We start from the raw sequence: 17,923 nt of genomic DNA, 5'->3' as shown, positions 1-17,923 counted from the left end.
TGAACACTGGGTGCATAGGTTCTTTTGGATTGGTGTTTCAGGGTTCTTAGGATATAATCCTAGCAGTGGAATTGCTGGGTCAAAAGGCAAATCCATTTCTAGTTTTCTGAGAAAATTTCATATTGTTTTCCATAGGGGTTGTACCAGTCTGCATTCCCACCAGCAGTGCACTAGGGTCCCCTTTTCTCCACAACCTCTCCAACACTTGTTGTTTGTTGCTTTGTTTATGATGGCCATTCTGACTGGTATGAAGTTGGTATCTCATTGTGGTTTTAATTTGCATCTCTCTGATAGCTAGCAATACTGAGCATCTTTTCATGTGTTTCTGGATCCTCTGTATGTCCTCCTTGGAGAAGTTTCTGTTCAAGTCCTTTGCCCATTTTTAATTGGGTTGCTTGTCTTAGAGTGGAGTCGTGTGAGTTCTTTATATATTTTGGAGATTAAACCCTTGTCTGAGGTATTATTGGCGAATATATTTTCCCATACAATTGGTTCTCTTTTTATTTTAATACTGTTTTCTTTGGCCACGCGGAAGCTTTTCATTTTGATAAGGTCCCATTTGTTTATTCTTTTCTTTATGTCCCTTGCTCTGGGGGACATATCAGTAAAAATGTTGCTATGTGGAATATCTGAAATTTTCCTGCCTGTGTTCTTCTGTAGGACGTTAATCATGTTACGCCTTATATTTAAATCTTTTATCCACCTTGAATTTATGTTTGTATATGGTGTAAGATGGTGCTCGAGTTTCATTTTTTTGCACGTAGCTGTCCAGTTCTCCCAACACCACTTGTTGAAGAAGCTATTTTTACTCCATTTTATGTTGCTTCCCCCTTTGTCAAATATTAATTAACCATAGAGACTTGGGTTTATTTCTGGGCTTTCTGTTCTGTTCCATTTGTCTATGTGCCTGTTTTTATGCCAGTATCAGTCTGTTTTGATTTCACTGGCCTTGTAATACAGTTTGATATCAGATATTGGGGTCCCCCCTGCTTTGTTCTTCTTTCTCAAAATTGCTGCAGTTATTTGGTGTCGTTTATGGTTCCATATGAATTTTTGAAGTGTTTGTTCTATGTCTGTGAAATATGCCATTGATACTTTAATAGGTATTGCATTGAATCTATAAATTGCTTTGGGTAGTATGGACATTTCGATGATATTAATTCTTCCGATCCATGAACATGGTGTATGTTTCCGTTTGTGTCTTCCTTCATTTCATTCTTCAGTGTTGTGTAGTTTTCTGAGTATAGGTCTTTTACCTCCTTTGTTAGGTTTATTCCTAGGTATTTTATTTTTCTTTTTGCTATATCGAATGGGATTTTTTTTCTTGATTTCTGCTTCTGCTGTTTCATTGTGGGTATACAAAAATGTCTTTGATTTCTGGATATTAACTTTGTATCCCGCTGCTTTGCCAAATGCATTTATTAGTATGAGCAGTTTTTTGGTGGAGTCTATAGGATTTTCTATGTACACTATCATGTTATCTGCAAACAATGGCAGTTTTTGTTTCCTCCTCTCTGATTTGGATGCCTTTTTTTCCTTTTCTTGTCTGATCACTGTGGCTAAAACTTCCAATACTATATTGAATAGAAGTGGTGGAAGTGGACACCCTTGTCTTGTTCCTGATCTTAATGGAAAAGACTTTAGTTTTTGCCCATTGACTATGATGTTGGCTGTAGGTCTCTCATATATGGCCTTTATTATGTTGAGGAATGCTCCCTCTATTCCCACTTTGCTGAGTGTTTTTATCATAAATGGGTGCCGTACCTTATCAAATGCTTTTCCATTTTGGAAATGTGTTTTTTGTCTTTGCTTTTCTTTACGCGGTGTATTACATTTACCGATTTGCGAATGTTGAACCATCCTTGCATCCCTGGGATGAATCCCATTTGGTCATGGTGTGTGATCTTTTTAATGTATTGTTGAATGTGGTTTGCCAATATTTTGTTGAGGATTTTATCATCTTTGTTCATCAGCAATGTTGGCCTGAAGTTTTCTTTCTCTGTTGTGTCTTTATCTGGTTTTGGGATTAGGATGATGCTGGCTTCATAAAAAGAGTTTGGGAGTCTTCCATCATTTTGGATTTTTTGGAATAGTGTGTGAAGGATAGGGGTTAGCTCTTCCTTAAATGGTTTGTAGAATTCTCCTGTGAAACCACCTGGTCCAGGGCTTTTGTGTGTCGAGGGTTTTTTGATTACTGCTTCAATTTCATCTGCTGTAATTGGTCTGTTCAGGCTTTCTGCTTCTTCTTCATTCAGTTTTGGAAGATTAGATTTTTCTAGAAGTTTGTCCATTTCACCTAAGTTTTCAAATTTCTTGGCATACAGTTCTTTGTAGTAATTTCTTAGAATTCTTTGTATTTCTGTGGTGTCAGTTGTAATCTCTCCTCTTTCATTTCTTACTGTGTTTATTTGGGTCTTCTCTCTTTTTTTCTTGATGAGCCTGCTTAAAGGCTTGTGGATTTTGTTTATCATTTTGAAGAACCAGCACCTGGATTTATTGATCCTTAGAATTGTGCTTTTAGTCTCTATGTCATTTAATTCTGCTCTGATCTTGGTTATTTCCTTCCTTCTGCTTGCTCTGGGCTGTCTTTGTTGTTGTTCCTCAAGTTCTTGTAGGCATAGGATTAGGTTTTTTAGGTTGGCCTGTATCGCTCTGAACTTCGCTCTCAGGACTGCCTTCGCTGTGTCCCATAAATTTTGGGTTGTTGTGAGTTAATTTTCATTTGTTTCCAGAAACTTTTTGATTTCTTTCCTAATCTCATTCTTGACCATTCATTGTTTAATAGCATGCTATTCAATCTCCATGATTTTGAGTGTTTTGGGGTTTTTCCCTTGGAGTTGGTTTCTAGTTTCAGTCCCTTGTGGTTGGAGAAAATGCTTGGTATAATTTCAATTTTCTTGAATTTGTTGAGGCTTGTTTTGTGTCCTATCATGCGGTCTATCTTTGAAAATGTTACATGTGTGTTTGAAAAGAATGTGTATTTAGCTTCTTCGGGCTGAAGGGCTCTATATATATCAGTTAAGTCCATTTTATCTAGGGCATTGTTCAATGCCACAATATCTTTGTTGATATTTGGTTTGGAAGATCTCTCCATTTTCGACAGTGGGGTGTTAAAATCCCCCACTATAATTGTGTTGCTGTCAATATCTTTCTTGAAGTCCTCTAAGATTTTCCTTATGGAATTGGGTGCTACTCATGTTGGGTGCATATATATTTACAATGTTTCTGTCTTCTTGGTAGATTCTTCCCTTGAGTATTATGAAGTTACCTTCTGAGTCTCTTTTATGGCCCTTTTTTTGAAGTGTATTTTGTCCAATATGAGTATTGCTACCCTGGCTTTTTTTTCCTGTCCATTTGCTTGGAATATTTGTCTCCAGCCCTTCACTTTCCATCTATGTAGGTCTTTTGTTCTGAGGTGGGTCTCTTTAGACAGCGTATGTGTGGTTCATGCTTTCTTATTCATTCAGCTATTCTTTGTGTTTGATTGGAGCATTTAATCCATTTACGTTTAAGGTTATTATTGATAGGTACTTATTCATTGCCCTTTTTGTATCTGTGTTCCTGTCTGTCTCTCTGTTTTCCTTCCTTTCCTTAAAGCAGTCCCTTTAGCATTTTTGCAGAGCTGGTTTGGTGGAGGTGTATTTTAGACTTCTTTTGTCTGGGAAACTCCTTATTTGGCCATGTATCTTGATTGAGAGCCTTGCTGGGTAAGGTAGTCTTGGTTGCAGGCCTCTGGTTCTCATTACTTGGAATATTTCCTGCCATTCTCTTTTGGCTTGGAGTATTTCCATAGAGAAGTCAGCTGCTAGCCTTATTGGGGCTCCCTTGTATGTTACTTCCTATTTCTCCCTTGCTGCCTTTAAGATTCTCTGTTTGTCTTGGAATTTTGCCATTTTAATTATGATGTGTCTTGAGGTGGGCCTCTTTGGGTTCCTCTTGATTGGGACTCTCTGCATTTTCTGCATCTGTGTGACTTTTTCTCTCATCAAGTTAGGGACGTTTTCCATCATTACTTTTTCAAACGGGTTTCCTATCCCTTGCTCTTCTTTTTCTGGTATCCCTATTATACAGGTATTATTACATTTCATATTGTCTGGCATTTCTTTTAATCCCTCTTCATTCTTTCTGAGCCCCTTTTCCTTTTCTTGTTCTTCCTGGGTGTTTTCTTCTATTTTGTCCTCTAGCTCACTGATCCGATCTTCTGCTTCATTGATCCTGCTTTTCATTCCTTCTACTGTGTTCTTCAGTTCAGAAATTGTCTTCTTCATTTCCTCTTAGCCCTTGTTGATATTTTCTATTTCCTTTTTCATGTCGATATAGTTTGCAGTGAATTCATTGTAGTTTCCTTATAGTTTCTGGTAGCTCATTGTGAGCTTATTCAGCTTCCTGATGACCATTGCTTTGAACTCATTATCTGATAGTTGACTTGCTTCTGTTTCATATAGCATTCTTTCTGAGGCTTCCTCCTTTCCTTTCATTCAGGGATTATTTCTTTGTCTTCCCATTGTTTGTGAGACTCTTCTTGTTTGCCTCAGCTTCTTAAATTGATCTGTTCTGGCTCCCCGTATTTATGGTGTGAACTTCTGTGGTAGAATACCTGTGAGATTTAGTGGTGCCGTCTCCTTGATCTCCTGAGCTCTGGGCTGGTCTTGGGCTGTCGTTTAAGTTGGCTCTGTGTTTGTCTTTGGGTTTTGATTGTTGTTGGGTCTTTCTTTGGTGGGTCCTTCCCACCAGCTGGTTAACTGAGGGTCACTCTGTCCACCACCTCTTGTATTTTGTTGTGCCGGTGAGGGCAGATTGTGTTGAAGCTGGTTCTTCCGTGTATATAAGGTTTTGGGGATTCTTTCTTGCTCTTGTTCAGTTGTTTGTATTGGGTACTGTCTCTACTGTTTAGTTGTATTTCCAGATAGGTCCTGTATTGAGGTTTGTGTGGTTTCCACTCCCTCCTTCACCTTCTTCTGTTGTTATCTGTTAGTGGTTCCTTTGTTGTTGGGTTTCCTCTTCCAGTGGGTATCCTGGTGTTCATAGCTTCCACCTACTCTTTTTCATGATCAGTTGGAGGGGGAAGGCAAAATGGATTAAGACAGCAAGAGAGTACTCTATGATATTTACAGTAGTAGCCTATATAGAAGATATAGGAGATCTTTTGGCTATGTATAGTGTTAACCGTGATCTTCCACCCTACTAGCCACTGTTTAGAAAGTGTGGGAAGAAGATGAGACTCTTGTTGGGGAGGGAAGGATTGTGAGTTGGATGTAGAAAGCAGTGAAGTTGTGGGAGGTCAGATTCTGAGGTAAGGTGAGAGTGAAGGATAGGAAATAGGTGTAGTGGGTAAGAGAATAAATTTAACCACTACAGTAATAGAGTTCAGGAAACTGAGGTGGGCTAAGATCTGGGAAGGGTGTTGTGAAGTATTTACAAGTGTATGGAACAGCTATTATTTACAATAATATTAGAGCAACAGTCATATGACAGAATCTATGTGATCTGGATAACAAGAATAGGAGTATAAGACCTTGAGTAGTGTGCTAACGGAACACAAGTAAAGTGAAGGATAGTCAATTTAGCAATACACTATGAAAGAGAGAACAGGGAAAATGTGTCAAATGATACAATATAACCAGCCAAGGAAAGAGGACTGTACACAAAGAAGAGGAATTCAAAAATGCTTTTCAAATAAAAGATGTAAGAATAATGAAAAAATAATAATAATAGAAATCTGCATTAACTTGCACATTCTCTATAATAGCAAAGTGAAATTTGTCTCACCATCTCACCTGTTGGCAAATCTCCTCTTTGCGTCCAACTCTGGTCTTTTCACAGTTCTGGGTTGTTGTTTTGTTTTTGTTTTTTGTTTTGTCTCACTTGTGGGTATTTTTTAAAAAAGAAGCAGAAGGGAGGAAGAAGAGATAAAATTGTAAAGAAAGGAAGAAGGAATAAAGCAAGAAAGGAGGAAATTGGGAAAAGGAACTGAAAGATAAAACAATAATAAAAATTAAAAAATAAAAGATTACTTAAAAAAAAAAGAAGAAAACCCCTGGTTGGGTTAAAACTAGCCAAACCGATTTTTCTGGTCTTGCTGGCTGCAGGAGGCTGAGGGGTGATTAGTATGGCTTTTCTCCCTTCCCATTCTGCACTCAGTCTAGTGTGCACTCTCCCCAGAGCTAGCCTGGCACCTTGGATGGGGGATCCAGGCCTTCCTCAGAATGCTCTTTCCCCAGGGTTACCGCTGTGGACTGGGGTGCAGGCACGTGCTTACCCCGGCTGCCTAGGTCCTGCGGGCTTGGGTGCGCACCCTTCCCAGTGCTATGGCAGTGTGCAGGGCCTTCCACACAACCTCGGAATCGCCCCTTGGCTGGGTGGGCAGTAGGCCAGAGCGATTGCTGCAGGAGAATTTCCCAAACAGTGTCTCTCTTTTCACTTTTTCTTTTTGAGAAATTCCTCCTACTCAAGCCTGCTGCTCTGTACAGCAGCCTGGCCTCTCGCACAGCCCAATTCTCCAGCCAGACCAGTGACTATCAGGGTCAGGGCCCATCACTGTGCGACTGTCAACTCTCCCCAACTGACGTCAAAAGCTCCACAGATGCTTACAGCTCCTGTGTGTTTGCCACTTAGTCCTTATTCCTGTCTCTGAGACTTCAAACAGCCACGTCTGTCCCGATGCTGCTTAACCCTTGTTTGGCCGAGGAGGGAGCAGTTGACCCGGCTCTCTCCCAAGGACTCTGTGGCAAACCCAGCTGTGGGCTCCAGGCCTGGGGTTGCAACTGCCCTGGTCCCCACACTGGTCCCTGGGACCTTATTGTCCTGAAGCACTCTCCTTACCTTCTGGTTTTTCAGTGTCTGCTACAGTTTTTGGTCTCTTATTTTCATATATGCTAGGGTACTGTTGGCTCTTTGCTCTGTTCCTTTGTAGATTGGCTAGGTTTCTCTCCCATGTGTAGGGAGAAGTGGAATCTGCTCCCTTCTACCTCACCGCTGTCTTCCTCTCCTGAATCATTTATTTATTCAACTGCTATGTCTTGAGTGATTATGTGCGAGTAGCTGGGAATGCATGAATGAAAAACAGACAAGTTTTACTTTTTTTTTCCCAATAAGCCCTGCAAATGGAAGGCCTCAAAAAATTGGGTAAAAACTTAAGAGTTGTTCCTCTCCATGGAAATCTTTAGAAAAAAGTGAAAGATTTGTACAATCTGAAGAGAAACCAGAGTATAAGTTTTTACATTCTAAAGTGGAATCTGATCATAGCCAAAGAAGCAATACATTCCATAATTTGTAGTAATGATAAATCCTATGATGGAAAATAAAGATTACGAGTATTGAATGATAGGTGTCCTGTTTTAAATAGATGGTCAAGGAATGCCTATTTGAGAACATAATATTTGAACAGAAACACAAATAAATGGGGAGTGCAATGTTATAAGCTATGCAGAAAGCTAGCTGAAGAGATTTCCAGTAGAGAAAACATCAACTGCATAGTCTTGATTCTGATTTATTATATATTATGTCTGCATGCTTTTTATGCATTTGCATAGGACTTGTAGTTTTGTTTTTTTTTTAAAGATTTATTTATTTATTTTTAGAGAGGGAACGGAGGGGGAGAGAGAGAAAGAGAGAGAGAGAAACATCAATGTGCGGTTGCTGGGGGTTATGGCCTGCAACCCAGGCATGTACCCTGGCTGGGAATCGAACCTGGGACACTTTGGTTCCCAGCCCACGCTCAATCCACTGAGGACTTGTAGTTTTAAAAATAATTTTTAAAATGTTTTTCTAAAGTGATTTTTTAAAAATTTAATGTAGCTTTATGACTTTGGTTCAGTTTCATAACTATTAGACTATACATTTTATTAAGATTTTATTTATGTTTAGAGAGAGGGCAAGGGAGGGAGAAAGGGGGAGAGAAACATTGATTGTTTGCCTCTTGTATGCCCACTGACCAGGGACCGAATCCCCAACCAAGGCATGTGCCCTGAGAGGGAATCAAACTAGCGACCTTTTGCTTCATGGGATGACACCCAAGCAACTAAGACCAGTCAGGGCTAGACTCTGATTTTGTATCAATATTATTTTCTTTTATATTTTAAGATAAATATAGATTGATGTCTATTTTTTAATATATTTTATTGATTATGCTATTACAGTTGTCCCAGTTTTTCCTTTGCCCCCCTCCACCCAGTACCCCCATTCCCTCTAGCAGTCCCCCACTGTTAGTTTGTGTTCATGGATCATGCATACAAGTTCTTTGACTTTTCCATTTCCTATACTATTTTTAACACCCTCTATCTATCTTGTACCTACCAATTTATGCTTCTGAATCCCTGAAACTTTTCCCCTGTTCTCCCCTTTTCCTTTCCCAGCTAATAATCCTCCAAATGATCTCTGTGTCTATGATTCTGTTCCTCTTGTAGTTGTTTGCTTAATTTGTTTTTCAGATTCAGTTGTTCATAGTTGTCAATTTGTTACTATTTTAAGTTAATAGTTTTTATCTTCCTCTTTTTCTTAAATAACATTTAACATTTCACATAATAATGGCTTGGTGATGATGAACCCCTTTAGCTTTATCTTGTCTGTGAAGCACATTGTCTGTTTTCCTAGTCTAAATGATAACTTTGCTGGATAGAGTAATCTCTAGGTTGTAGGTTCTTGTTTTTCATCGCTTTGAATAATTCTTGCCAGTCCCTTCTAGCCTACAAAGTTTCTTTAGAGAAATCAGCTGATAATCTTACAAGAACTTTTTTGTAGATAACTCTCTTCTTTTCCCTTGCTGCTTTTAAGATTCTCTCTTTATCTTTAACCTTTGGCATTTTAATTACGATGTGTCTTGGTGTTGTTCTTTTTGGGTCTCACTTGTGTGGAACTCTCTGTGCTTCCTGGACTTGTATGTCTATTTCCTTTACCGGACTGGGGAAGTTTCTTTCATTTTTTTCAAATAAGTTTTCAGTTCCTTGCTGGTCCTCTTCTTCTTCTGGCATACTTATGATTCAGATGTTGGTATGTTTGGAGGTGTCCCAGAGGCTCCTTAGACTATCCTTGTTTGTTTTTTTTAATTCATTTTCCTTCTTGCTGTTCCAGTTGAATGCTTTTTTTCTTCCTTATGATCCAAATCATTAATTTGAATCTTGGCTTCATCCCCTCCACTGTTGGTTCCCTATAGGTTTTTCTTTCACTTAATGTAACCTTCATTTCTGCGTGGGTCTTTTTTATGCTGTTGCCTTGCTCAATGAGTTCTTTGAGCATCCTGATAACTAACCAGTGTTTTGATCTCTGCATCTGATGCATTGCTTATCCATTTCATTTAGTTCTTTTTCTGGAGTTCTGTTCTTTCATTTCAGTCATATTTCTTTGTCTCCTCAATTTGGAAGCCTCCCTGTGTTTGTTTCTGTGTTTTAGGTAGAGCTGTTTTGAATCCCTGTCTTAGTAGCGTGGCCTGTTACAGAAAAGGAACCTGTAAATTGTGTGTGGTGGAGCCATCGGTAATCACTAGGGCGGGGCAACCCATTTCACTGCTTTCTGGCTCTGTGTGTGTGGAGGGCTAGGAGAGGGGCAGTGCTGCTGCCTGGCTTCTGGAGGTTTGCCCAGGAGGAAGCTGTCTCCCAGCACTCACCCTGTTTCCAGTCACTTCAGTTTCTCCCCCTACACCACTGGTATGCCCATCCAGCTGTTGCCCTGTCAGTGAATCCAAGGAGGGTAGGTCTGTGTCATTCCTAAGTGTACATACCCTTTAAGAGGATTACTCTGAAAATCCAGCCATTTTTTTCACCACCCCAATGCCCACTGGTTTTTACAACCAGAAGTTGTGGGGATTTATCTTCCTGGCACTGGAACCCTGGACCGTGTGGTCTGGCCTAGGGCTGGGATCCCTCGCTCTGGAGGCATCACTCCTGATTTTTATTCACCACATGTGAATGTGGGACTTCCTGTTTTGCCTCTCTGTGCCACACTGCATCTCTGCACCGCCCCACCCGTCTCTGCATCTCTGCCTCTGCTCCCTGTCTGGATGAATTTGGGTTCTCTAAATCCTTGGTTGTTGGACTTCCATACAGTTTGATTTTCTGACAGTTCTAGGTGATACTTGTAATTTTTTCTGAGGTTGTGCAAGGAAGCAAAGCATGTTTATATATACCTCTATCTTGACCAGAAGTCAGATTAATGACTTTATAAATATGATAAATATAGCTTGAAGATTTTATATTTAATTGAAATACATTGTGATTATTGTTCAAATTATTTTTATAAATGTATGTAAATTATTTGTATTATGTGAAATTCTAACTAGTTTTCCTGTGTGTGCCTCAGTAAAGGTTTAATACCTGTCGACTCAGGTATTAAACCTGTCAACTCACTTTTTCTCTTCTTTTTTTCAAAATTACTTCCTTTCCTACCTTCTTTCTCCTTCCTTCCTCTTCCCCCTTTCTTTTCCCTCTCTCTGTTCTACACTATCCTTCCTATTCTAGCTTTGTCCCTTCTTTTCTCCTTTCATCCCATCCCTTTTCCTCCCTCCCATCCCCTTCCCCTACTTCTTTCCTCACCATTCCTGTATATTTTTGTCCCTTTCTTTTTCCTTCCTTCCTTTTGCATCCCTTCCTTCTTTTCTTCCTCTTCTTATTCATTAGTTTAATTTCCCGTTATTCCCCAGTTTCCTTTTAACATTAATACTAAAATAGCTTCCTAATTGGTCTCCTTCTATCTAATCAATAAGCCAGTGCCATATTTTAATTTCCCCTAATGCATAATTCTGATCAGATCACTACTATCTCCTGAAAACCTTTATGTGAATAGTTGCCTTTGGTCTACCAGTTTAATTCCATAGTCTTTAATACCTCTCTGATTGTAGCACCAACCTTCCTCTTGAGTTCAGTTAAGCTCCGTTATTTACACTCCTTAACGTCCAGCAGAACTAGGCTATTCAAAGTTTAAAACCACATTCCTTGTTCTCTTGTTTCCATGTCTTTTCTCCTATTATTCCCTCGGCCTGGAATACTTAGCCTCCTTTTTTGCCCATTGGAAACCTGTTATCCTTCAAGGCTCAATTAGATGCCATCTTTTCTTTTTTCGTGTTGTTGTTGTCTGTATCTCCTCTCCCCTTCACCTAGATTGTAAGTTCCTCAAGATCAGAACCTTCATCTTGGAATTATGTGAATTTTTAACATAGTACCTTGTGGTGGTAAGATTTGGTAAATTTAATTAGTGTGCAGCAAGTTCTTTCATTTACCAAAATTTCTATTTTCTTGTCTCCAGTTAAAGAAGAGAGTAAGAGCCCCAAAACTGAGAGTCGGTCTCAAAAAATGTCAAGTAACCAGGTAAGCTAAGTAATGAAATACTCAGGAGCCAACTTCTTATTGCAGTTGGTGGCTTTGTGACATCGGACTGAATTTTACAGCCTTTATAATCAAATCCATAAGGTGTGTGGCAAGAGGATGCTGAAGTGTACTTCAAGAGGCACTTGGATGGATGGTTGCACATCTAGAGTCCAGGATTTGGAATTAGAAATACCTTAAATCCTGGTTCTTCTGTTCATAGTTGGGTGGCCTGCAGCAATGCACTGCATTTCTCAGCCTCAAGGTCTTCATCTGTAAAATGGAGATAAAAATAGATCACTTGTCCCGTGGCTGGTGTGGCTTAGTGGTTTGTGCAAGGGCCTGTGAGCCAAAGGGTCACCAGTTCAGTCCCAGTCAGGACACATGCCTGGGTTGCAGGCCAGGTCCCCAGTAGGGGGCGTGTGAGAGGCAACCACACATTGATGTTTCTCTCCCTCTCTTTCCCTGTCTAAAAATAAATAAATAAAATCTTTAAAATCATAGATCACTTGTCTCTCTCATTATATATCATCTATATATACACATACAAACATACCTATGTACATAAATCTGTATATGTATATATTAGCATAGAAATATGCTTATATATACAGTAAAAGAATATGGATCAGCACTTTAAAGTTAACTGTTAATTCCTTGGAGTTAGGTTGCAGGGGGAAGCAGGAGTTTATGTTTTATCATTTGTAGTCATTGCTATTTAATAATGAAGTATGATCAAAGTGTAACAAATTTTAATCTAAAAATTTCAACATGTACCCTTATCTTGTGTATATGTTTGTATGTATATTTTAATATAGAGTTTGAAAAAATTAGATCTCTTATAACTAGTAATATATCAAATGTATAAAAGATATCTTTGCAGAATATTTGGCATATAAAAGGTTCTCAATAAATAGAATCCATTAATATTTTTTATCCATTAATATCCTATTTTTTAGTTATATTTTATTGATTATACCATTATAGGTGTCCCACTTTTTCCCCCTTTGCATCCTTCCACCCAGCACCCCACCACTCTCTCAGGCAATCCCTGAACCATTGTTTATATCCATGATTCATACATATAAGTTCTTTGGCTATTCCATTTCCTGTACTCACCTTTACATCCCCATGAGTATTCTATAACTTCCTATTCATGCTTCTTAATCCCCTCATCCCTTCACCCACTCTTCCCACAGCCCCCTTGCATCTGCTAATCATCAAAATACTCTCCATATCCATGATTCTGTCTCTGTTCTTCTTGTTTGCTTAGTTTATTTTTAGATTCAATTGTTGATACATATTTATTGCCATTTTATTGTTTGTAGTTTTGATCTTTTTCTTGAATAAGTCCCTTTAACATTTAATATAATAATGGTTTGGTGATGATGAACATCTGCCCTTTGATTGTAAATGATAGCTTTTCTGGGCAGAACAGTCTTGGCTGTAGATCCCTACTTTTTATGACTTTGAATATTTCTTGATAATCCCTTCTAGCCTGGAAAGTTTCTTTTAATAAATCAGCTGACAGTCTTATGAGAACTCCCGTGTAGGTAACTAACTGGTTTTCTCTTGCTGCTTTTAAAATTCTCTCTTTATCTTTAACCTTTGCATTTTAATTATGATGTGTCTTGGAGTGGGCCTCTTTGCATCATCTTGTTTGGGACTCTGTGCTTCCTAGACTAGCATGTCTGTTTCCTTCAAATTAGGGAAGTGTTCTTTCATTAGTATTTCAAATAGATTTCAATTTCTTGCTCTTTCTCTTCTCCTTCTGGCACCCCTATGATGCAAATGTTGGAATTCTTGAAGTTGTCCCAGAGGCTGCTTACAGTCTTCTCTTTTTCTTTTTATTATTCTGTTTCTTTTTCTTGTTCTGATTGGTTGTGTTTTGATTCCTTATGTTCCATATCATTGATTTGATTCTCAGCTTTAGCCACTGTGCTGTTGTTTCCCTGTAAATTGTTCTTTACTTCAATTAGTGTACCCTTTGTTTCTGACTGGATCTTTAGGAAGTTGTGAAGCATGAGCCAAGACCAGCCATTCATATGGAAAAGTACCTGCTAACAGCTAATGTGGGCCATAAGTTGTGGCACAGAGTCTCAGGGGATCTCCAGGGCAGGGCAGACAGTGTTAGCCAGGTTGGCACAGTCTCAGATATGGTACCAACCTGCCAGCTCTGTGGTTCTGTGGGTGGGAGAGTTCAGAATAGGGACAGTGGCCCCTGCCTGCTTTTCTGTCTGGGAGAAAGCTGTCCCCCAGCTCTTGCTTTGATGTCAAACACTTCAGTTCCTCCCTGTATGCCATTGGTGCCTTTCAGCTACCCCTTCCCATGCTGGAGCTCAGAGAGAGTAAGTCTGAGAAAGTCTGCGTGCAGGTTCTTTAAGGGGAACTGCTTGGGACTCCAGAAGTTTCTTCCACTCACTCCCTGTAGGGTTTTGCAGCCAGAAGTTGTGGGGACTTATCCTCTTGGTCCTGAAATGCTGGGCTGGAGGGCCTGGGTTGGGCTGGGACTTCTTGCTCCCCAGATATCCCTCCCAAATTTTATCCACCGAAGTAGATATAGGACCAGTCTATTGCCCATATATGCCCCTCCTACCAGTCATGGATGGATATGGTTTCTTTAATTCCATAGTTGTCAGACTTCTATTCAACTTGATTTCTGACAGTTATGAGTGATGGTTGTTCTATAGTTTAATTGTAATTTTGAAGTGGTTGTGTGAGGACGCATGCTGTGCTTACCTATGCCTCTATCTTGACCAGAGGTTTAATCCATTAATATTTAAGTATCAGTAAATAGGTTGATTTATATGACTTTTAAGGCCCTCTTCTGCCATTCTTATTCTATAATTTTCTTCATGTCATGCACTTCTTTGGTAAAGCCTATGGACTGTTTCTCAGAATAATGTCTTAATGCTAAAAAATGTGTACATAATATGTTAAAGAAATCCAATTATACCAAAATAGGATTAGAATCACCCCTGTTGTGGTTTACTGACTATACTCATAATGTAAGGAAATCCTGAATTCTTATTTAGAAATTAATGAAGATAAATATGTAATTTTTTTCCTCATCTAAGTTTACAGGCCCACCTTTTTTTCTTATGCTATAAAAGGGAGAATATCACATTTTTAAAAGTTTGCAGTAATTTATTTAGAACACTATTAAATTGTGTTAGTATAAATTTTATTTGAACAAAAAAATTCCCTTGTACTCTTTATAGACATTTGGACGGCCTGACAAATGTAATACTAAGCTACTAAAGAGAAATGAAACTCCAGAAGTCTCAGAAAATCAAAAGGTTGGGACTGGTTATCCACATGCTGTTGATAAGGTAAATGAACATTTATTAATTTGATTTTCCCACGTGGTTTGATGATTGGATGAACATTAAAAATTATTTTTGTACATAAAAGTCTTAGCTTTCTGTTTCCATGTCCTTGGACTTTCATCTTCATGTGCAAAACATTATTCTTTCAGCCTAACACTGGATTTGAGAACTTTTTAGCATCCTTGAATATCTCCAAAGAAAATGAAGTACAGTCATCTCATCATGAAGAGCTTCCAAGTGAAGAACATTTGTCACCACAGTCATTTGCTATGGTTCGTATTTTGTAGGAGCTTGTGTACTATGGTAATTTCAGTGTTGTTGGTCATGAATACACATCCCGTGCACCTGTTAAAACACTTCTCTGTCACGTAGACTAGCGTGTTAATCTTACTGTCATCCTGTGAGGAAAACCAACCCTTTTTTTCCCTCTCTCTTTGGAGCATACACGGCTCCCTTACTTTTCAAACATTGCTAGTAGGCAGTTTGGTCAAAAAGTAAATAGTAACTATGAACTTTTTTTTATCTTTTTGCAAAAAAGCTTACTCGTACAAAATGTTGGTTGGTTTTTTTTTTACTCCAGGCTACTGATTTTCCTTGTTCTTTATCTGAATGTCATTATTGTTTTCATTTTTAACAATGTAACTCATTAAAAGAAGGATCAGTAATCTCTATAATTCTGTTAACTTTTCTCCCATTTCCCCACCATCTCCATACCAATCATTTTGAAAACAGAAGGGAACGCGGATGCTTAAAGAAATTCTAAAAATTGATGGCTCTGATCCTCTGGACCATAAGAACAAAATGAAGCAGTTTGGTAATGAAGTCACTGTTTCTTCTAATAGAAGAGATGAATATGTACCTTCCTCACAACCTAAACAAAATAAGAAATTAAGTAAGTAAACTAAGTGCAACTATTAATAACATCATTTCAAAAATTCAATGTACTTTTTATCGTGTGTCTTTTAAAGATGAAACTACTGGGGGTTTCTTACTTTATTTTTATTGTTTACACTATTAGAGATGTCCCCATTTGTCCCTCCTTTACCCACCTCCACCCTACCCTTGTCCCTACTTCCCTGTGGCCATCATCACATACTGTTGTCTGTTTAAGGCTTGTGCATATATGTTCTTTGGCTAATCCCATCACCTTCTTTCATCCCACGCTCTCCTCTCCCTCCTTCTGACAGCTGTCCGTCTTCCATGTATCCATGCCTCTGTTTCTATTTTGTAACTCAGTTTATTTTGTTCATTAGATTCCACATACAAATGAAATCATAGGGTATTTGTCTTTCACCAACTGGCTTATTTCACTTAGCATAATAATCTCCACGTCTCCTGTTGCAAAAGCTAAGAGTTCCTTCTTTTTATGGTCACATTGTATTCCATTGTGTACATGTACCACAGCTTTTTATCCACTCATCTACAGATGGGTGCTGGGACAGTTTCCAGATCTTAACAATTGTAAATAATACTGCTGGTTTGAACATAAGGGTGCATATATTGGTGTTTTGGAATTCTTAGGATATATTCCAAAAGTGGGATGACTGGGTCAAAAGGCAGTTCCATTTTTAATTTTTTGAGGAAACGCTGAACTGTTTTTCACAGTGGTTGCACCAATCTCCATTCCCACCAACAGTGCACAAGGGTTTCCTTTCTCCATATTTTCACCAACACTTGATGTTTGTTGATTTATTGATGGTAGTCATTCTGGCAGGTGTGAAGTGGTATCTCACTGCAGTTTTAATTTGTAGCTCTCTGATAATTAGGGATGTTGAGCAGTTTCCATATGTCTATTGGCCATTTGTATGTCCTGTTTGGAGAATTGTCTATTCTGGTCCTTTCCCTGTTTTTTAATTGATTGTTTATCTTCCCAATGTTGAGTTATATAAGTTCTTTATATATTTTGGAAATGAATCCCTTATTAGGTGTACCATTTGCAAATATGTTCTCCCATACAGTGGAATCCCTTTTCATTTTGATGATGGTTTCTTTGTTGTGCAGAAGCATTTTGGGTAATGTGATGTAGTCCCATTTGTTTATTTTTTTTCCCCCTGACCAGAGGGAATACATCAGAAAAAAATACTGCTATGAGAACTGTCTGAGATGTTACTGTGTATGTTTTTTTCTAGGATGTGTATGGTTTCACAACCTACATTTAAGTCTTCCATCCATTTTGAGTTTAGTCTTGCATATGGTGTAAGTTGGTGGTCTAGTTTTATTGCATGCACACATCCAGTTTTCCCAATACCATTTATTGAAGAGGCTGTCTTTATTTTACACTCTTATCTCCTTTGTCAAGTATTAATTGACCACATCAATTAACTTGGGTTGATTCCTGGACTCTCTGTTCTCTTCCGCTGATCTACATGCCTGTTCTTATACCAGTACCAGGCTATTTTGACTACACTGACCTTGTAGTGTAGTTTAATATCAGGTATTATGATCCCTCCAACTTTGGTCTTCTTTCTCAAGATTGCTAAGGCTATTTGGGGACTTTTTTGGTTACATATAAATTTTTGGAATATTTGTTCTAGATCTGTGGATTATGCCATTGGTATTTTAATAGAAATTGCATTGAATCTATGGATTGCTTTGGGTAGTATGGACATTTTAATGATGTTAATTTTTTAATCCATGAACACAGTATATGTTTCCATTTATTTGTATCTTCCTCAGTTTCTTTTTTCAATGTCCTATAGTTTTCCAAATACAGATTTTTACCTCCTTGGTTAAATTTATTCCTCATTACCTTTTTTGTGCTTGTTCTTACAAGAGTAAATGGGATTCTTTTATTCGTTTCTCTGGTAATTCATTGTTGCTGTATAAAAATGCCACTGATTTCTGAATGTTAATTTTGTATTTTCTATTTCACCAAATTCATTCATTAGATTTATTCGTTTTTTGGTGGAGTCTCTATGGTTTTCTATGTATAATATCATGTCTTCTTTGAATGACAGTTTTACTCCTTCCTTTCCAATTTGTATGCCCTTTATTTCTTCTTGTCTGAATGTGGTGTCTAGGACTTCCAGTGCTATGTTGAATAAGAGTGGTAAAAGCAGACAGCCCTGTCCTACTCCTGGTTGTAAGGAAAATGCTTTTGGTGTTTGCCCATTGAGTATGATGCTGGCTGTAGGTTTTTCATATATGGCCTTTATTATGTTGAGGTATGTTCCTTCTTTTCCCACTTTTGGAGAGTTTATATCATAAATTGGTGCTGTGTTTTATCAAAATCTTTTTCTGCATCTATTGATATGATCATGTTACTTTTGTCTTTTCGTTTGTGTGATGTACCACGTTTAT

The 17,923-nt window shown here is 38.3% G+C and overlaps 1 protein-coding gene and 1 non-coding gene across 2 annotated transcripts in view; one reads left to right on the top strand and one right to left on the bottom strand.

The window, feature by feature from the left end:
- The window catches only part of XRN1 (5'-3' exoribonuclease 1), a 158,772-nt gene that overhangs the window by 126,188 nt on the left and 14,661 nt on the right, over positions 1 to 17,923 (top strand). Inside the window, exons 34-37 of the mRNA XM_028504430.2 lie at positions 11,236 to 11,297; positions 14,516 to 14,626; positions 14,773 to 14,895; positions 15,356 to 15,515. Coding sequence (XP_028360231.1) covers positions 11,236 to 11,297; positions 14,516 to 14,626; positions 14,773 to 14,895; positions 15,356 to 15,515 — 456 coding nt within the window. The remainder of the gene's footprint in view (positions 1 to 11,235; positions 11,298 to 14,515; positions 14,627 to 14,772; positions 14,896 to 15,355; positions 15,516 to 17,923) is intronic.
- Positions 7,094 to 7,210, bottom strand: LOC114491296. The gene has a single exon (XR_003684074.1). It is a non-coding gene; the product is annotated as a U5 spliceosomal RNA (small nuclear RNA).

The sequence above is a fragment of the Phyllostomus discolor genome, chromosome 2 (assembly GCF_004126475.2).
Source record: "Phyllostomus discolor isolate MPI-MPIP mPhyDis1 chromosome 2, mPhyDis1.pri.v3, whole genome shotgun sequence".
Lineage (NCBI taxonomy): Eukaryota > Metazoa > Chordata > Mammalia > Chiroptera > Phyllostomidae > Phyllostomus > Phyllostomus discolor.
Note: the sequence above shows the minus strand (reverse complement) of the source record. Positions and strands in the feature narration are given on the sequence as shown.